Source organism: Gorilla gorilla, chromosome 23 (assembly GCF_029281585.2).
Source record: "Gorilla gorilla gorilla isolate KB3781 chromosome 23, NHGRI_mGorGor1-v2.1_pri, whole genome shotgun sequence".
NCBI lineage: Eukaryota > Metazoa > Chordata > Mammalia > Primates > Hominidae > Gorilla > Gorilla gorilla.
This window is the reverse complement of record NC_086018.1, coordinates 27,238,102-27,258,856: the sequence shown is the minus strand read 5'-3', so window position 1 is coordinate 27,258,856 and position 20,755 is coordinate 27,238,102. Positions and strand designations below refer to the sequence as shown.

Genomic DNA, 20,755 nt, shown 5'->3' with positions numbered 1-20,755 from the left:
AGAGCTGCCCTGTGGGTTCACTGAGGGTGCGAGCATGCGGTGCGGGGAAGGAGGTGGGGAGGGTGGGATGGTGGTTGCCCGGACTGGCCTGTGGCAGGGGACAACCACCCAGGAGGGAGCTGCTCACCCACCTTGGCCTCCAGCACCTTCAGCCGCTCTGTCAGCTCTGACACTTTGCTGCAGTTGAGACAACCTGCAGGGAGGGAGGAAGCTGGGGCCAGGGCCAAGGGTCCTAGGCTTCCCCTCAGAACCCTTCAATCTCTGGGGGGTGGGATGGAGGAAAGCGTCAGATACCGTTGACCCCAACCCACGAGGGACCTTAGGCTTGGGAAGGGCTATAGGATCACAGTGGGTCCAGGGGAACCTCACCCTGTGGGTTCCTTTTGGCATTGGAGCCTCCAGAGTGGCCTGCTTCTCCGGCAGCAGGACCAGGGACCCGACCCCTGGCAGCCTCTGTGTCCAAAATGACCCCTTTCCCAGAAGCCAAGAAATGGCAATGGGGCGGGGGCCATGGATGAGGCTGAGGACTTCTCCAATGACCCCAGCCAGCCTCATGGGCTAAGAGTTTAGAGCTCAGACAAGCCTGGGTCTGAGCCTTGACACTTACTGTCCTGCGTGACTTGTCCTCTCTGGAAAGATCCTGTTGCTTCCTGCCTGGGCAGGGCTGGGGCCAGGGCTTGCCGGCTTTGGGGACCCACCCAGCGCAGTCTGGACTGGGCTGGCCTCAAAGGTCCCAACCTCTGAGCCTCCCCTGACCCACCACCCAGCACCGCTCCCCCGGCCGCCTGGCTGAGACTCATGAGAATGACGTGAGTCATTCACAGCAGCTGTGGACATTTACGGAGCCTCCCAGCTGCTGGCCCAGCCAAGTGCTATGCCAGCAGTCTCTCCCCTCCTCACGGGAGTGTCACCCCTGTTCACACCTGAGGACACGGCTCAGAGCAGGGAGGGGTGAGTGCCTAACTAGCACAACATCTGGGGTCTAGTCCTGGTGCTGCCCCCACTCCTGGCTGTGGGGCCTGGGGCGGGGCAGGGCAGGGAGGTCGGAGACCTTCAGCTTCCTCCTCTTTAAAAAGGGGACAATGGGAGGGCAGTGGACAGCTGTGAGGTCTAAACGAGCTGCTGATGGGAAGCGCCTGGCACAGGGCCTCCAGCACTGCTGATGCTCAGAAAAGTGCTGATTAAATAAAAAGAGGAAACGGGGGATTGAACTGGCATCTGCAAGAGTCCAGGGGTCATGGGTCTCGGGGTGTCTGGGCCCAGGTCAGATGACCCTCTGGGGTCCTTTCTGTGCCCCTTGAAGCAACTTTTGTAGCCTGGGGAGCATGGGGTGGGAAGATAGTTACTGTCCTTGACCCTCCACTGCCAGACCTACTGGCTTTTAGGACAGTTACCAAACTGCCCTGAGCCCCCTCCAGGGCTCCCTCAGCCCAGGGGGACCTCAAGAAGCTATCCCAGGACCCACCTGAGAAGGCTGTGGGCCGAAGTGCCATCCGCCGCATGGTACTGCCCGACCACGTGGGCTCCAAGGAGGCAGAGGAACCTGCAACTAAGGGATGGAGGGTGAGAGCCCTGCTGGCATGTGATCCTTGCCTCCTCAGGCCCCCCTGCCCACCACTGTAGCCCCAGCAGGGATCCCTACTGCCCTCAGCGTACGATACAGAGGCCCAGAGGAGAGGCAATGTATCTGGGTCAAACAGCATGAACTGGGCTGAGCTAGAGCAAGGCTGGCCACCTGATAGGGCTGCAAAGAGGGGCTGGCAATGGGGCGGGGGCCATAGATGGGGCTGAGGACTTCCCCAACGACCCCAGCCAGCCTCATGGGCTAAGAGGTTAGCGCTCAGACAAGCCTGGGTCTGAGCCCGGACACTTACTGTCCTGCATGACTTGTCCTCTCTGGACTTATTTTCCCATCTGTAAAATGGGATTCTAAGGCCTCTAAACCTCCCAGGCTGGGGTGAGGCCTGAGGTCGGCCATGAATGCAAAGGGCCCACTGTGCACACACAGGGACTGGCACACACAGTAGGTGCTCAATAAATGGCCGCCGTGACTGTCGCCATCCACACTCTTGCTGCCTGGCTTGGTAAGAGAAGACTGAAGTGGATCCAGCCCTGGTTTTAAATGAAAACCAGAGGGAGGCTGGCTGCCTGGGAGGGCAAGGGGAGCCAGTTCCAGGGCCAACCCCTGCTACCACCCCTATTGGAGGAGGACCCCCTCACCCTCCCCAGCTGCCCTGGCTGGTCTGGCTTTGGGGGACTGGTTTTCTCCACAGCTGGAGGGATGGACTGGCCAAACCAGGGGCGGGGGCATAGCTGGAGAGGCTGTGGAGCCAGCACTGGCAACTGCCCCCCTCAGCCCCCCAGGCCTTCCTTTTAAGGCCACGAAATGTTGTCTGGGAGGAGACAAGACCCAAATAAGGCGCGGGCCTGGCAGCTCGGAGCGGGGCTGTGGGTTGATGCAGGGAGCGAGAGGCGCCGGGAACTCAAACCAGACGGGTCCCTCTGGCCAGCCCCCAGCGGAGGCTGCCAGGCCCTGCTCTGGGTCCTATTGTGGGGCCTTCACTCGTGCTGAACCTGCATCCCCAGCATACCCTCCTCAAGGGCCTGTGACTTGCCCAGGCACAGGGGGCTAATCTCACCCAGGATGGAGGAAGGTGGGTTGCCAGCCCAGGACTGGGGCCAGCACTGGGGACTCCCTGGGGAGGGGAGACATCACTGTGAACCATGCTCATGTGAAGGACCTTGTATAGCCTGGCTCAATCCTACAAGGAAGGTGATAATCAGAACAGACAACTCTTGTTTAGCATTTACCCTGGCCCTGGCACCATCTAAGCACTTCACATACATAGTCTTAACTGTGAGTGGGTGCTAGTATCACCTCCAATTCACCTCCACTTTCCAGGTAGGGAAACCGAGGTACAGGGCAGCTCTGTGCTACCTCTTCTCTGTCGCCCATGCTCAGATAAAGGCGGATGAGAGAATGAAGCTCAGCTCCACTTCCCCGCTAGGAGGAAATGAGGCAGAGAAGAGAGGCAACTCGGCACCAGTTGTCCACGGGATGGTCCCAAGCCTGGATTTAAACCCAGGTCTGCCTGATTCCAGGGCCAGATTTATTTTTTTGGTTGGTGGAGGTGGGGGGCACCTGGCAGGGAGGCTCAATGTTCAGCAGGAGCGCTGGTGCCTGAGAAGAACGGCCTCACCAAGCCCTCTTCATTCTTTCTGCTTCCAGGTGGAGATGGGATGTCATTTTAGTACTCTTTTCGAGAAGTTGACCAAAAGAAGCGGCCATCTCTTGCAGCCTGGGGATGTTTGAGTTTCCTCTGTGATGAAGCTTCGGCTGCTCCCCCCACCTGCTTCTGCCCTCCCCTCTACTCTGCTGTTGCATTCTTTCTTTTTTTCCCATTGCATTATCTACCTTCTAGCGTGTTATTAACTGCTCCAGTTTCCCAGGCCACTGCCTGTCATCTGGCCTCCTGGCTGGAACATCAGCCCCACTAGGGCAGGGACCTTGTCTGTTTTGTGCTTGGCCTACAAAAGTGCCCAGCACCCAGTAGGACCTCATGGGCCTCATGTATAAAACTTCTTTTTTTTTTTGAGACGGAGTCTCGCTCTGTCACCCAGACTGGAGTGCAGTGGTGCAATCTCGGCTCACTGCAACCTCCGCCTCCTGGGTTCAAGCGATTCTCCTTCCTCAGCCTCCAGAGTAGTTGGGACAACAGGAGCGTGCCACCATGCCCAGCTAATTTTTGATATTGTTAGCAGAGGTGGGGTTTCACCGTATTAGCCAGGATGGTCTCCATCTCCCGACCTCGTGATCCACCCGCCTTGGCCTCCCAAAGTGCTGGGATTATAGGCATAAGCCACTGCGCCCGGCCATGTATAAAACTTTTGTTGATGAATACATGAATCACCAACTGAAAATAAATTTTGAGCAAGCAAACCAAATATAAGGCAGAAACAACTGTCTTGAAAGTCAACATAGGCCAGGCACAGTGGCTCATGCCTGTAATCCCAGCACTTTGGGAAGCCGAGGCGGGTGGATCACCTGAAGTCAGGAGTCTGAGACCAGCCTGGCCAACATGGCGAAACCCTGTCTCTACTAAAAATACAAAAATTAGCTGGGGGTGGTGGTGCGTGCCTGTAATCCCAGCTACTTGGGAGGCTGAGGCAGGAGAATCGCTTGAACCTGGGAGCGGAGGTTGCAGTGAGCTGAAATTGCACCACTGCACTCCAGCCTGGGTGACAAAGTGAGACTCCTCAAAAAAAAAAAAAAAGTCAGCATAAATGGGCCAGGCGCAGTGGCTCACACCTGTAATCCCAGCACTTTGGGAGGCTGAAGTGGGCAGATTGCTTGAGCCCAGGAGTTTGACACCAGCCTGGGTAACATGGCAAAACTCTGTCTCTACAAAAAATTTAAAAATTAGCTGGGTGTGGTGGCACATGCCTGTAGTCCCAGCTACGTGGGAGACTGATACGGCAGGATAGCTTGAACTTGGAAGGTCGAGGTTGCAGTGAGCTGTGATTGTGCCACTGCACTGAAAGAGTGAGACCCTATCTAAAAAAAATAATAAAATCAGCATAAATGTTTTAATGTCACACTAGAGTGTCCCTGAGTTATTAATCTGTAAACCTGTGGTTGGAAATTCTTTTTCAACCAGTTTGTTTTCGATGTTTCTCCAGGGGCCAGAAAGAATTAGGAAAACAAATAAAAACATGGTCTGACCAGCAGCATAGACATCAAATGCTCAAAGTAATTGCAAATTTAAATTAAAAAAAGAAAAGAGTTTAAAGAAATAACAAAACTGTTCAAAAGACCAGAAAATTTTGGCTTTGGATTCAAGATTCACAAAAAGTTATCCAAAAACTCCCCCAGAATTCTGAGAAATGGACAGAAACATTTTAAGGGATGTAGCAGGTTGTAAAACGACCCTGTAGCACACAAAATTCCAGTAAGGAAGACGCCACAGGTTGTGGGGAGATCTGCTGTTGGACAAAAATGTCATATCCTGGCCGGGCGTGGTGGCTCACTCTTGTAATCCCAGCACTTTGGGAGGCCGAGGTGAGCAGATCACGAGGTCAGGAGATAGAGACCATCCTGGCTAACATGGTGAAACCCCGTCTCTACTAAAAATACAAAAAATTAGCCAGGTGTGGGGGCAGACGCCTGTAGTCCCAGCTACTCAGGAGGCTGAGGCAGGAGAATGGCATGAACCCAGGAGGCGGAGCTTGCAGTGAGCAGAGATCGCGCCACTGCACTCCAGCCTGGGCGACAGAGCAAGACTCTTTCTCAAAAACACAAAACAAAACAAAACAAACAAACAAAAAATGTCATATCCCTCCCATTGGTGTTTGGTCAAAGGCCCTGAAACAGGCCCCCGTGAGCTGAGACCCTCCTCACCTCAGCCTGGTGATTCCTACTGAAGGGCTCCTCCCTAGCCTCAACCTTGTCCTCTCAGGGGGGCCCTGAAGGCTGGTCCCAGGACCACAAACCCCAGCTCCACTCTGGGAGCCTGACTGTGGGCCACTTCCCACCATCTGGGAGGTCCTCACATGCCCTATACACACACACACACACACACACACACACACACACACACGTTCCCACCCCATGCCCTCCCCTAATCTCTACAGCTGCTGCACCCATGTCACCTCCTCCAGGAAGCCTTCCCAAACAGGCCGGTACACCTCCCAGTGTCAAAGCCCCTTCGAAGCTCATCACTCCCTGTCTTGACCTCCACATCTTGACCTCCACACGGCCAGTGCTGCCTGTAGTTTCTAGCCCTGGGCCCCATAAGCAGCTCTTCTTCCCTCTGCCCAGTGCCAGGCCTGAGCTAAGAAGCTTTGTGCCCCTTCTCAGGACCCTCATGACACCTCATGACACAGAATACTGAGGTCCAGAGAGGAGAGGCTTCCGCTCTGTCCTTGCAGTGGGACGAGGGGGGCTGGGATTCCAATCTTGCCCTAAATTGGGGATTAGGGATGTGAAAAGTTGGGGATTCGGGGTGTGAAAAGCTGGGGGTATCCCTGGGATCCACCTTCATGACATTCTCTCCTTGGAGAGGAGCCAAAGGAAGGGCTTCCTCGTTCACAACCGACCCCCGAGATCTGCTCTGCTCGGTTTAGTAACCACAGGCCATAGGGAGGCAGCCTTCCCAGCCCCAGTCCAGGTCTCCTGCAAGGAATTTACTTTGCAAATGTAAATATTTGCTTCCAGTGACCAGAGCCAGGGGTTAGGGTCAGAGCTGGGGCTGGGAGCTCCAAAAACTCTCCAGCCCAATCAGGAGCCTCCAGGAAGGCTTAGTCTATGTCCGGCCTGGCCTCTTCTTCAGGGTAGGCAAAGTTCCTATTCAATTCCTGTGCACTCACTTTATACATGGCCCGTGCCAGGCACTGGGGATGTGGGAGTAATGGTGGCAGGATGGGGGTCAACCTAGCCAGGTGGGAGCACCCAGTGGGTTGCAGGCAGAGCAGCGACTTGCCAGCCACTGCCAAGGCCGTGTATGGGAGACAAAGCCAGTGTGGGCAGGGGGTTCAAACAGAAGGAGGGTGAGGTTCAGGGGATGCAGGCAGGGGCTGAGAGAGTGGAGGAGGCAGCCATGTTGGCTGGGCGTGCAGGATGGGCTGGCAGGAGGTGGGGGTTGCTGGGACTTCCAGGAGTGGGGGTGGCTGGGCGGTGGATGTAGGTGGATTTGCAATGTTTAGCCCTCGGATTCTGAATCTGCAAAGTAAAGCTCAGACTTAGCACCATACCTGGAACCTGGTTAAGATGAAAGAGATAAGTGTGGAGAGCGCCCAGCCCTGGATGGTAGAAGGGACCAAGGAGCCCAGGAAAGGCCTGGGCTAGAATCTCAGTCTGTTTTTAGGCTATTTTAAAATGTTATTTTTAGAGACAGGATCTTGCTCTGTCACCTAAGCTGGAGTGCAGTGGCAGGATCACAGCTCACTGCAGACTTGAACTCCTGGGCTCAAGCAATCCTCCTGCCTCAGCCTCCTGAGTAGCCAGGACTACAGGTGTGCACCACCACGCCCAGCTAATTTTTTAACTTTTTTTTTTGAGATAGGGTCTTGCTATGTTGCCCAGGCTAGGCTTGAACTTCTGGCCTCAAGCAATCCTCCTGCCTTGGCCTCCCAAAGTGCTTGGATTACAGGTGTGAGCTGTTGTGCCTGGCCTGTTCTTAGGCTATTTTGTGGTCGACCTCGGGCAAGTGTCCCCTCTCTGGTTCCTCTTCTTGGAAGACAAGGGCTGTGAGGAACCATGGATGGGGAAGGAATATGTATGCTGGGGACAATGGCACCTATGAGGGGGAAGCAGAGGCAGCCCAGCTCCAGGGGGCCCATGGGGAGGGGAGGGGAGGGAGCCCCGGCCTCTCTATCTTTCTATCTAGGAGGAGCTGGGGCTGAGACCGGCTTCTGCCAGCCTAACAGCATCCCAGCTGTCTGAACACATTCCCGGGGACATCCTCAGCCAGCACTGCTGCAGGGGAAAGACCCCTGACTGCAGTCAGACTGACCGGGTTTGAGCCCGGCTCCTCAGCTCACAGGCTGCTCCCCTGGACAAGGCATTCCTCTCTCTGAGCCTCAGTTTCTGCATCTGGGCCTTCTGTACCATGACTTGATGGCTCCTGCAGGGGGTATGCCTTGCAGCGCCCAGCACGGAGGACGGCGGCAGCTTTCTTTCCCCTTGTCCTGATTATTGCAGGAGGATCTGGGGCAGGGGGATGCCACAGAACTCAGGTCGGCACCCTGGGGAGAAACCTGGCGACAATACTTGCTTGCTGTGTGACCTTATGTGAGACCCACGCCCTCTCTGAGCTTCACTTTCATCATCCGGACAGTGGGGCTGATCTGTCTGCAGGAAGCCTCAAGAGGCAGAGTGACATGGGGTTTACTGCAGCAGCCCCAATGTCAGCAGAGCCCACTGGCCCAGGCACTCAGGGGGTCAGGCCCAGGCCCAGAAAAGGTGATTGTGGGGCTCGGCCCGCCCTCCTGACATGGCCCTGGCATTGTGCCCACCCCTCCCTGGCCCACTTGGTGCATTCTGGCCTTGGTTCTTCCTCACCCATTGTTTCTGATAAGCCCTATTGTTTCTGATGAGAGGCAGCCAGGTGACAGCTTCCCCACCTCCTGAGGCCTGGGGGCACAGAAGCTTGCTCAGACAGGTCCCAATCCTGGCTGTCACCTGCTGAGTGACCTCAGGCCAGTCCCATCACCTCTCTGAGCCTCAGTTTCTCCATCTGTAAAATGCAGCCCATTCTAGCCCCTTCTCCACAGGTTGCCATGGACACCAAATGAGACAATCCTCATTTGTCACAAAGTGAACATCCCCATTCTGCAGAAAACCAGGGCCCAGTGCCGTGAAGTCCTTCACTAGAGCCCACCAGCCTCACAGAGACTCAAGGTCCGTTTCTTGAGCAGCTGACTGTGAAGTGGGGTCTCAGAGGCGGGAGGCAGGGCTGTGTCTGCCAGGTCGCCACGGAATCCCCAGCATGGGGTAGGCGGTGGGGGAGCAGGATGGGAGAGGAAGACATTTGTGGAGCATCTACCATGAGCCAAGCATGAGTGCTACTTCTTCATGCTGGGTGACTTCCAGATAAAGCCAAGGTTCAGAGAGGAGAAGTGACTTGCCCCAAGTCACACAGCAGAGTGCAGCTGATTTAGGGCTGGACTCCAGAATGGCAGGTGTTCCCTCTCCTCCTTTGGCCCACCCCAGGCTGCCCTGGGTCCTGTTGGCCCTGGTGATGCAGCTCTATGGCTCGAGGGTCAAGAGACAGCACTGGGCGGGTGACAAGAGTGGGCACCAGCAGGAGAAGCAGCTTGGAAGCCCAGCCTGAACCCAACTGTGGGAGGAAGGGCAGAGACCAGGGTCCCCTGGCAATGTCCCTATGCCTCTCTGCTCCCCATTCCTAGGACCCCAGCAGAGTTTTCTAGAATAGTGGATGCATCCACTCACCCACCTCCCTTTCCTCCATAGGCTCCAACATTTCATCCTAGCAATACCCAGGGAGGCAGACTCTTATCATCCTGCCCATTTCCCGGGTGAGGACACTGAGGCTGAATGTGGACGAGCCGGGGCTGCTGCAGGCACACACAGCAGCTTGGTGCCTTTTAGTGACGGTGCCTTTCCCTCCGAGTGGGCAGGAGAAGAATGCTGCCTGGAGTGCAGCACCCCCAAGCCCAGGGCCCTTGCACAATGACTTGCACAAGCACGGGAAGTCCCCGGCCCAAGGCCATGCAGCTGGTGTGTGGCAGAGCTGGCCCAGCCTAGGAAGCCTCAGATATCCCATACCCACACTGGGACCTGAAGGCCCCACAGAGGGAGCTGGCTTGGCTCCATTGCCTGGCTCATGCCCCTGCCTTAGCATCAGCAGAGCCCCCAGCCCTTGGCGTGGCTCCTGGACTCATGGCCTCCAGCAGCTAGATTCAAGGGCATGGGTGCCGTCCCCACCTGTCCTCTCCCTCACCCGCTCCTTGAAGGCCCCAGAGACCAGGAAGGTCTGCCCTTGGGAGGGGAGCCAGGGACAGAATGGCCTTTGTCTGGGGAGGCCCTGCCTGGGCCCAGGCGGCCCCCATGCCCTGGGGATTCGGCCCTCCCCTCCACAGCTCCTCTGTGGTCTCCTTGGCAGCCGCCCCTTCTGGCTGGCTCTCCTGCCCCTCGGCCCCACCTGCCTTCCCCTCTCCCTCCCACCAGCGACAAGAGGGTGCTGTTCCTGGCTCCCCTTCAAACATCTGTCCACCCGCTCCAGCCTCCCACACTGGCCCTTGTGGCTGCCTCTCCGCAGGGGTGTTTGGCATGGGGCGTCTCGGCTCTCCCTCTAGCCACCCGGTTTCTCCCCAGCTTCACTGGGTACTCCTCTACCCCATGTCAGAACCTGCCAGACCCCTCCCCACTGCGTGGTGAGTTCTGAACCCCATCCCCATGGCTGTGTGCCTCTGGGCACTTCACTCCACCTCACTGGGCCTCAGTCACCCTATCTGTGAACTGGGCTGTTGAGGGTCCCCGGGAGGTGAAGTGTGCAAATCTCCCAAGAAACACCTGTGAACCGTGGCTTCTGGAGGCACCATGTTCCTTTGAGTCAGAGGCTACATTTTCGCACATTTGTGTTTCCGGAATTGGGGTACATCCTGAGACTGACGTTCACGTTCATGTGCTGCTGTGGGGGCCCTGAATGCTTCTGTCCCTTGAGCTGTCTCTGAGCCTGGTTCTCAGGATGGTTCTGGGCCAGCCCATCCTCTTTAGTGTCATGCTTAGAAACACAGCTCTTGGTGTCCAAAAATCTGCTGCTCATGGGTTCAGCCAGGCAGTGAGGATGGGAGAGGCCTGGGCTGCTCAGCAGAGGGGCAGGTGCCTGGAGGAGAGGAGAGGGTTCTGCAGGGGAGAGTGTGGCCAGGCTCCTGGGAGGCCCAGGCTGCCTCCTCTGTGCCCCTGCAGGGTGCTCAGCTCTGAGCCACCCAGAGGTACACACAGTGAAGCCAGGTGGGGTGAGAGAAGTCCCTGAGCCTGGGACATGCTCTGCACACAAGGGCCCAGCCGAGCCCTCCCATCCCTGGAGCCCAGGGGTGGGGGGCGGGGAGTGCAGCCTGGCAGACAGACAGAGGTGTGTGCCCCTCCCCTTCCTGAGCCTCAGTTTCCTCATCTGCAGGATAGGTAAAACCATTCTTACCTCTCTGACCCATGAACTGACTAAAATGGTTCTTTGCTTCTCTGTAATGTCTGTTATCGTGTCATACAGAAATGTCTGGATGGGTTTTCCCCGAGTGTGGACGAAAGACTTAGGATGGCATGACTTAAAATGTGAGCTATGCAGCATATATAAAATTCTTCTGGGGGTCCTGAGAGTCTCCCAAGAGGCAAGCGGTCACTGTGGGGGGCAGGGGGGACAACAAGCACTGACTGTGTCTGAGCCAGGCTCTGTGCAGCTGGCCCCAGCAGGCATGGTACTGTGCATGACTCTCTTAACAGTTCACGGCTCCATGCACCTGCAGGGAGGCACCTGGCCTGCTGTCGCAGGGCTCCGGGAGCCGGCCGGGCAGTCCTACCTTCCTCGCAGCTCACTCCCGAGTGCCCAGGGCAGCACCTCCACTCACGGGCGGTCACTATCTTGTACATCACCTTGTATGTGGGTCTCACCACAGTTCTGTAGCTGAAAGAGTCCCCAGGTGGCCCAGCTGAGACAGGGTCCTCCACGACCTCTCCCACTGCCCTGGACACCCATGGGGACAAACCTAGAGCTTCCAGGATCCTCTGCTGCCTCCAGGTCCCTTCGGAGGCTCTCTCCTCCTGCATTTTGGGATTCAGCCCTTCCATCCCCCCACCACCTTGCCACAGGGATTGGAGATTGGATACCAGCTGGACAGGAAGACCCTGCAGGCTGGGCTGGCCTGAGCCCAGCAGTGAATACTCACTGAGTAAAGGAATGCAGGCAAATGGTGTATCCATCCCTCAGGAAGCCCTCCAGGGTGCTTCAACAGCACAGGGGATAGGCTGAGAATGGTGTCGGCTGATGCTACCTTTGCTCCGCCCACCCTGGGGTCCAGTCTTCCCTGACACTCCCCATGCAGTCCACCAACCAGGCCTTTGCCCAAACTGTGCCTCCACCTGGAATGCCATCAGTTCCTTCTCCACCTCATTTACCTGCTCCCCGGACAGCTCATGGGCCAGGGGCAGTTCTGCAGCACTCGCTGAAGGTAGGTGCCATTCTGCACATGGCATGAGATGGTGCGGGTCACCACATAGGAGCACCAGTTCCTGAAACAGACCCAAAGAGAGGAAACTCAGGTACCACGCAGGGTCCCCTGCCGGGGACTCCGGGAGGATGGGTAAGGACGTCCGTGTTCTCTTCAAGAGCCCTGAATCCCCAGGCAGCGAGAACCCCTGAGCTTGCAAAGTCATTTGGGCCCAAATGGCTGGTGGGAGTCCCTGTGGCTGAGGGGTGAATCTCATGGCCCTAGGGGTGGGGCTGTGCAGAGAGTTCTCGGTAGGTCTTGAGGAATGAATGGCAGGGGAAAGATGGAAGCGGGCCATCTTCCCCTGAGCTCTCGCTCCCCAACTTCTCTCCTCTCCAACTTTGACCCATCCAGGCCATCACCACTGCCTGGCTCTTGCCTGGACAACTACAGTGAGTGGCCTCTCCATCTGCCCCTCGGTCCCTCCCTAGAGGCAGTGTCACAGAATGGAAACCTGCCTACATCCTTGCCTCGCCTACCCAACTCCCCAACCCTCAGGATCTCCTGTACCCACACCTGCCCCAGGCCTTTGCTGGTGCTGGGCCCTCTGCCTGGAGTGCCCTTCCTCCGCTTCTCCCCATGGAGCCTCCTACCCTCAAAGCCCGGATGTGACATGGCCTATTCCCTCCATCCTTTCCCATCTCCACCCTGACCCGAGCAGTTCTGATGGTGCCCTGCCCTGGCTCCCACAGCATCTGCACATCTGTCACGCTGAATTAAGCTGCCAATTTGTGCCTGCCCCCTCCGCCAGCATGCAAGAGGAGAGGCCCTGTCTCACTCATTCCCATGTCCCCTCCGTGGGATGGCTGGGATGTGTAATCAATGCCCCAAGCCCAGAGGACTGAGTTCTCCAAACACCAACTAATAATCGGAGTGCACTGCACATATTGAGCACTTATTATATGCTAAGAGTATTTACACTGTCCTCTGATGGTGAGGAAGGTACCCCCACCCTGTTTTTACAGAGGGGAAACTGAGGCTTGGGGAGGTGAAGACAACTGCTTATGTCAAGCTGGTGCGTGGAGGAGCCAGATGTGAACCCAGCAATGTGGATGGCCTAGCCCAGCCTCTGGCGCCATCCCAGAGCCTCAGCTCCCATCTTCTCATCTCCTTGAGCCACGGTCTGTGGCTCTGTAAATGCCCCGGCCTGGGAACCTGCTGACCCCAGGCTTGAGGGCAGGAAGAAAGTCTGGGAGGGGTGGGGGACCCAGGCTGAGAAGGGTCACCTGAAACCATCCCTCCTTCCCCAGCCCCTGCAAAAAGCACAGGGCCCGTGACCCTGTGCAGGGCTGAGGGCTGCTGAGCACCTGGAATGTCCCGGCCCTCACAGAGACTCCCATGCCGACCACAGTGCAGCCCCAACTTGCTGCAGCCCTGCCCCCACCCCAGACCACCAGAAGGAGAAACTCCTGGGCCAGGACCAGGCAACTAACTCAATTTAGGGCCCTGTGGAATTCCCTTCATCTTTCTGTGCCACACCAGAATCAGTGCTGGAAGAGGAAACAACCTAGGTACAGCCCTGGAGGTGGGAAGGCTGGGAGAAGGGATGGTTCAGTTTGGCCCATGAAGCAGGAGAAGCTCAACAGAGCCTTCAGCCAGCCATCCCATGCAGAGGTGACAGGTGCCTGCCATGGCACCCAGAAATGGCACAAAACTGGGAACAGCTTAAACAGCTATGGAGCCACCAGACATGGGAAACCAGATGCTGTGACAAAGCCTGAGGCCTCTGCGTGCTGACCTGAGACCCAGCTATCACACCTAGTTACGGGGAGGAAAAAAGCAGACAAAGACCAATGGATATACAGTGATTGCATTTCTATTACATTAAGAGAGAGACAGAACGTCAACTATTTCTATATGCGTGCACATGTACAGATATGTGCATATAAAGTGAGAAAAAAATGACACTTTTCTCAAACTGCCATGTCTGGGAGCAAGGAGGGCTTTCCATCTGCTCCGTCTACTACACGAACAGTAGCTATGTTTATCATGCTTGCTGCACGCCAGGAGCTGTGCCCAGAGCCGTCCACGTGTTCGCTCAGTTAAATTCTCACACTCTATTAAAAAGCCACTTCAGTCTGGGCACAGTGGCTCATGCCTGTAATCCCACCACTTTGGCAGGCCGAGATGGGTGGATCACCTGAGGTCAGGAGTTCGAGACCAGCCTGGGCAACATGGAGAAACCCTGTCTCTACTAAAAATACAAAAAATTAGCTGGGTGTGATGGTGGGAGCCTGTAATCCCAGCTACTCAGGAGGCTGAGGCAGGAGAATTGCTTGAATCTGGGAGGCGGAGGTGGCAGTGAGCTGAGATCGCACCATTGCATTCCAGCCTGGGCAACAGAGTGAGACTCCGTATCAAAAAAAAAAAGCCACTTTACAGATGGGAAGACTGAGACTCTGGGGTCCAGGACGTGCCCCAGGCACCCATGATAGGCGGCACAGTCAGGGTTGGAACTCAAGTCCCTCTGGCTCCAGAGCTTGCACTCTCAACCCTAGGCTGGAAATGTTTCTCCTAATGAGTAGGTGAAGATTTCAGCCCTTTTGGAGGCTGAGGCAAGGAGGATTGCTTGAGGCCAAGAGTTCAAGACCAGCCTGGGCAACATGGTGAGAACCCCATCTCTATAAAAAATTTTTTTTAAATTAAAAAAAAAGGTCAGGTGCAGTGGCTTACGCCTGTAATCCCAGCACTTTGGCAGGCCAAGGCAGGTGGATCACTTGAAGATCAGGAGTTCCAGACCAGCCTGGGCAACAAGGCAAAACCTCGTTTCTACTAAAAATACAAAAATTAGCTGGGCGTGGTGGTGTGCGCCTGTAATCCCAGCTACTTAGGAGGCTGAAGCAGGAGAATCATTTGAACCCGGGAGGTAGAGGTTGCAGTGAGCCCAGATCGTGCCACTGCACTCCAGCCTGGGCGGCAGAGCAAAACTCTGTCTCAAAACAAAAAAAAAAACAGAGGTGTGGTTTTGAACCTGTTAGGGTTGAATATGGAGAGTGGGGGCATAAGCCCCTTTAGAAAATTGCTGTGAATCGTGGCTCCTCTCCAGAAATACACATAAAACTTGGTGTACAGGTTAAGGGGGTTCAGAGGCTCCTTGGAGCCTACATGACACTCACCAGGCTGGCCCAGGGGCTTCGTGAGTGAAGGAGGGAGGGAAGAAGAGGACAATCTGGGCAGAGGACAGTCGGAAGCTCTGGAGACAGGAAAGGGGCCCTGGACACAGAATGAATACACTATGCCAGTGAGCAGATGCTCGCAAACACACAGTGCCTGCACACGCAAATGCACGCACACACATGCACACACAGGCACACAGGGGCAAATATGCATGGCAGTGAGCACGTGCACACAGACACAGGCATATGTACACACGATGCATGGACACACGTGTTCATGCACGTGCACACAGATCCACACAAACACACAGACACATACATGCACACACAGGCACACAGGGCAAATACGCACTGCTGTGAGCACGTGCACACAGACACACATAGGCATATGTACACACAATGCATGGAAACACGGGCCTCCGTGTGCACACACAGATCCACATAAACACACAGCTACATACATGCACACAAACGCACACAGACAGGCTAAGGCAAATCCAGCAGGACACTTAATCACAGAAATGACCGTCCTCCCTGCACACAAGTCCATACCTGCAGATACAGGGCTCTGTGCCCTCACACATTCACATACACACACTCATCGGCTCTGTCACATGGACATAGACAGACCAAAGCAAGCCCAGAAGGGCACACAGTCACAGTCAAACCTCCTCCCTGCAAATGCGTTCACACTTGCGCACACACTGACACACCTGCACACGCACACACACACACGCATGCCCTCTCGCATGGACGCAGATAGGCTGAAGTTGTGATCTCTGGGCATGTCCACACACGGCCCCACAGTGCTCTCATTCATGTACACCCATGCACACGCAGGCACATGTGTACACACACACACACTTCTCACATGTACACAAACAGGTGAAGGCAGGCCCAGCAGGGCACTGTTGGCCATCTTCTCACACATATCTATACAGGTACGCACAGAGCCATCTGCCCTCACACACACACACACGTGGACAACAGCCCTCACATGCCCAGGCCCCAGACTAGGCCGGCAGAGGTGGGCCTGTGATGGTCCACAATGGCTAGAGCTGTCCTTCTTTTTACCAGGGGAGAGCTAGAGAAAAAAAACAGTATTTTTCCTTCTTCTTCCTTAATTAAAATCTCTACCATTGGTGCTTGCCTGTAGTCACAGCTACTTGGGAGGCTGAGGTGAGAGGATCGTTTCAGCTCAGGAGTTTGAGGCTGTAATGAGCTATATTCACGCCACTGCACTACAGCCTGGGCAACAGAGTGACACCTTGTCTCTTAAAAAAAATTGTTGGCCGGGCGCAGTGGCTCAAGCCTGTAATCGCAACACTTTGGGAGGCTGAGGCAGGTGGATCACCTGAGGTCGGGAGTTCGAGACCAGCCTGACCAACATGGAGAAACCCCGTCTCTACTAAAAATACAAAATTAGCCAGGCATGGTGGCGCACGCCTGTAATACCAGGCAGGAGAATCGCTTAAACCCACGAGGCAGAGGTTGTGGTGAGCCAAGATCTCGCCATTGCACTCCAGCCTGGGCAACAGGAGCAAAACTCCGTCTCAAAAAAAAAAAAAAAAAAAAAATTTGCCATGTGGGTCCCTGCCTGGTTGCCATAATCTGGACTGTGCTTGAATCCTCTCCTTAGGAGACATGGAGCTGGTGGCCGGCTAGCCAGACCTTTTGGACAGGAGAGGACACTCATGCCAGGTGGAGTTCAAGTTTAGTCCCTTGCCCCCTCTACCTGGGGATCACTAATAATTACCCCATCCCCCACCTTGAGGACCCCAGCCCCAGGACTCCTAGCATCAGCCCGAGCTCCTCCACAGGGTCCCAGCCTGGCCCTGCCACCCTCCTGCACCTCTATCCACCTTCCAGGCATAGCAGGAGGCTCTTTCTAAAGTGCAGACCTAATGTTGCCACCACCCACTGTGGATTCCGCAGCCCACCATGACTCCCTATAGCCCTGCAAGCTCTGCCCTTCACTTTTTATTCTGCTCACCTCTCCTGCACACTCATGCAGCCCCTTCTCCCACCTCTGATCTTAGCATATGAAGATCCCTCTGCCTGGAAAGCCCCTCCCTCTTGCTCCAGCCAACTCTTATTCATCCTTTGGGTCTCAGCCCTCAGGCCCAGGCAGGGGTTGGGCATCACCCATTAGCCACTCACAATAGCCCTGGGCTTTACTCACTCACGCAGGTGCTGGAGGAGGGCATGAGCTGGTACCAAGTTTGTGTAGGGCTCAGCCTGAGGATGCTCAGCGATATTTGTTGAATGACTGAATGATGGAGAACAGGCAGCAGCTCCGGCCAGAGGAGCTAGGACCCGAGGTTTCCACAGATGAAGGGACCCATCCCCATGTGCTCCATCCCTGCAGCCCCTGGGGGCTTCCTTCCCTGGGGTGTGGTCATTGATAAGCTGCCCAAGAGCTGGATGAGGCTGGGCAGTGGGGTTGGTGAGGGCAGGGGCTGGGAAGAGGCGGCACTTCCCTCCTGGGCCCAACACTTCTGCCCACTCAGCACCTCCAGGCCCCCAGAGGCCTCCAGGAGGGGAGAAACAGGCCAGACCAGCTCAGCCTGGCACCGGCCACTCCCACAAAGGCCCCCCACCTACACCCACACTCCAACCCCTGCTACGAGGGGCCCAGGGGACTTTGTCTCTGTAGGGCCCAGGGCTGCGATCCGGAACAGTGATAGGGGCTAATTGCAGGAGGCAGCCAAGCGGGCCCAGGGCCAAGGGCTGTGATGAAAAGGAGAAGAAAGAAAGCACCGGGCGGGCAGGGTGGTATGATGAGAGCCAGAGCCCCGCAGTGGGGGCGAAGTTCCAGTCCTGGCTCTGCTGCTTCCTACATCGGTGACCTTGGACAAGGCCCTGACCCTCTCTGGACCTCATTTTGTCCATCTGCAAATGGGGACAGCAGACTTTCCTCCAGCGGGGGAAGCTTCACTCAAATCCCTTAGCACAGCGCTAACAGCTATTGTTCATTCCTGTTCCTGGACTGAGGGGCTCAGGCCCAGACATGGGCCCCACACCCAGCAGCTTGGTCCAGGGGCTTCCCTGGGGATTGGGGACACCAGCACAGTACCTTCTTCACAAGGTCTTCCCCTTGGAATAGGGATTATCAGGTTCTGCATTTTACAGAGGGGGAAACAGGCTCCAAGAGAAAGCACCTAGCCAGGTCACCCCTGTGGGCATCAGCTGGGATTGGAGCCCCCTAGACAGAGGCTGGGGCAGATCCCCTCCATTTTAGAGCCCTCCATTCTCCCTGATCCTAGGATTTGCCGGAAGGAAGCCAGTGCTGCAGGGGCGAGAGATCTGGGCTGGTGAAGGCTTGAACCCTCAGCTGAAATGCTGAGATGAGTGGTTAAAGGAAGCGGACTCCAGGCTTAGAAGGACCTCAGCGGGGCAGGAAGCAGCCCCAGGGGCAGGGGCAAGCCAAGGCAGCTCTGCATAGCCCTTGGGCACCCTGGTTCCGGGGGTCTCCAAGTGTCACCACATTCCTGGGGCAAGGGGCGGCCCCCTGGATGCCTTCCCAGGCCACCCCCTCCCCAGGACAAAGCCTGTTTTCTGCGTCTGGTCCCTTGGCTGCCAAGGGGTGCCTGGGGTGCTGGGGTGTGGGTGGCAGGAAGGCTGACAGGGCATGACATCCCCATGCTGTCTCCAGCAACGTGGGGATGGGGCCACAAGTGGAGGTCCTGGTAGCCCACAGACTCCTCAAGCTCCAGGTCCCTACCCCCACGTGACATGATTGATAGCAGGAACCACTGCAGGTGAGGCCCGGTGCTGGTCCTTCCCACGAGGAAAGAAGGAAACTGAGAGCAAAACTGAGACCCATGGCCAGGAAGTGACCCACTTGAGGTCACACATCAAGCCTGTAACAGCAAGGAATTCTGTCTCCATTCTGTCCAAGGCTGGAGCCCCTAACTCCTAATCATGACTGCAAACCTTTCCTGGTGCCCCCAAGCCGACAACCTCTTTCCCTCTTCCAGGAAGGCTGCTAGGGAGAAAAAGCCACTGGATTTGGAAATTGACTGGTCTGGATTGAGGTGCCACTTGTCCTCTGTAGGCCTCAGCCTCCGTATCTGTACAATGGGTGCAATAGTGTTGCCCACAGGGTTTTTGGGATGCTCAGGCTACTGTGATAGGCTTCTGTCAACACATGGAGTGACAGTCCCCAGTGACCACCAGATACCTGGTTATAGCCACCATCCTGCTCCCACCCAGGAGACCCTGGGAGGTGAGGAGCCCAGGCTGGGAAGCCCTGCCTTGAACTGGCTGCAGGGCGGTCTGGGCCTTAAGCTGTCGCCACCATCATCCTGAGCCTAACAGTGGGATTTCTGAGTTCATAGTCTCTGTCCTCTTAGCATCTGGGATCCTGGCAGCTCACATCCATGCTCTGGGCAGGTCATGTTCCCTCTCTGAGCCTCATCTTCCTCCTCTATGAAACAGAATCATAAAGAGCATACCTCCAAGCAGCTGGGAGGATTCTGGAGCTGATGAATGCAGGTAACGGGCCGACTCAGGCTAACTGTTGTCTGCACACAATAGGTGGTGGCTGTAACATCTGCCACACGTCCACCCCTGTCTCAGACAACTGCTCTTCTGGCCTCTGATGCTTCAACCACCTCCGTCCTCCACCCCTGCCCATGTCAACTGCTCTTGCTAGCCCAGCAGGGGCATGCTGGCCCCTGACCACTGGGAAAGGAGAATTTCTGAAAAGAATTAAAGAATTGAGGCCGTAGGGGGTGGGGGCCGCGCAGGCCTTTGAATGGGATGAAAAGGCCTGGAGAGGCCTGGCTACTCCACATTGTCTGCCTTGGACAAGGGCGGCTGGCCTTTAGGAGGGGACCCTGGCTGGGGCTGCAGCCAGGACAGAGGCCAGGGCAGGTTCAAACACTGTCGTCAAGGAGAGAAGGGCAGATTTGCAACCTAGCTCTTCAGTGAATAGCCCATGAGGCTAAAAGATGATGCCAATTCCCTAGGGTCTCAGTTTGCTTAACCGTTGCATGGGGACAGTTTTCCCTACCTCATTCGGTCCTTCAAGGATTGATGAGGACACTATATATAATAATGGGCCCCACCATGTCAGGTTCTGGGAGCTCCTCCGTAAAGGCCAGCAGGGAGGAGGTTCCCCGCCGCTAGGACAGCAGAAGGAAGACTGTGCTCCCTCTTTTCTCTGTCCAAAATGCCAGGTCCCTGGGGTATCTCCGACACTGACCCACTGTGCTGTGAGACTCCACCCCAGTCCCTCCTCCGAGGGAGATAAATAGCCTGGGTACAAAACAAACAAACAAAAAACAAAACAAAACAAAAAAACAGGAACAGGGAAAAGGGGAGAGAGGGTCCGTGAAGAGTCGGCTAGGTGGTGTCATAGGCCTTTCCCAAGTGCAGGCGGAGGGGCCCTAGGGACAGGGGGACACAAGGGCCAGGGCTTCGCCCTCGTTGCGCCCCTTCCCCCTCCTCCCGAGCTCCTGGGTTGAAAGGGAGGGAGTAGGGGAGGCAGCCAGCTCCGACACATGGAGTAGGGGACCCCGCACTCGCGGGAGCCTCAGCCGGACCGCGGGATGGCCGTGTCCCTGCCCTCACCCGGGCTGGGGACTGGATCGCCCGCCAATCCCAGCCCTTCCTGGAGGTGGGGGCGTGTGCGCGCCGGGACCCTCGGCCAGCGGGGTGCAAAGGCGCCGGGAGCTCTTACCTGCGTCCGGAGAACGGAGCTGCCCCGATGCTCCACGCAGCGCCGCCTCCCGGGAGCAGGAGCCCGAGGCAGAGCAGCGCCCAAGCCCGCGGGCCGCCCATGCTGCACCAGGCGCCCTCCGCGCGCGGCCCCTCGCGGTCGCCGCCCCCAGCCTGTCCTCCCCGCCTGCCTGCCCGCGCCGCCAGCCGCCCCGGACGCGCGGAGCCCGCTTTCCAGCTCCGCGGCCGGA

General features: G+C 56.5%; 1 protein-coding gene across 4 annotated transcripts in view; it reads right to left on the bottom strand.

Annotated features, from left to right (window-relative positions):
- Positions 1 to 20,738, bottom strand: part of EMID1 (EMI domain containing 1) — a 52,042-nt gene extending 31,304 nt beyond the window's left edge. For 2 of the 4 annotated variants that reach the window (XM_019018176.4, XM_063704900.1), the window contains exons 1-5: positions 20,527 to 20,736; positions 11,633 to 11,746; positions 11,038 to 11,141; positions 1,466 to 1,549; positions 132 to 193 (exon numbers count right to left, since the gene is read on the bottom strand). In XM_019018176.4, the coding sequence (XP_018873721.2) occupies positions 132 to 193; positions 1,466 to 1,549; positions 11,038 to 11,141; positions 11,633 to 11,746; positions 20,527 to 20,627 (465 nt within the window). In that variant the 5' untranslated portion in view covers positions 20,628 to 20,736. Of the gene's footprint in view, positions 1 to 131; positions 194 to 1,465; positions 1,550 to 11,037; positions 11,142 to 11,632; positions 11,747 to 20,526 lie in introns of all 4 variants that reach the window. The other 2 variants (XM_055374123.2, XM_019018177.4) reach the window with 2 other exon arrangements.
- Positions 20,739 to 20,755: the final 17 nt, after the last annotated feature.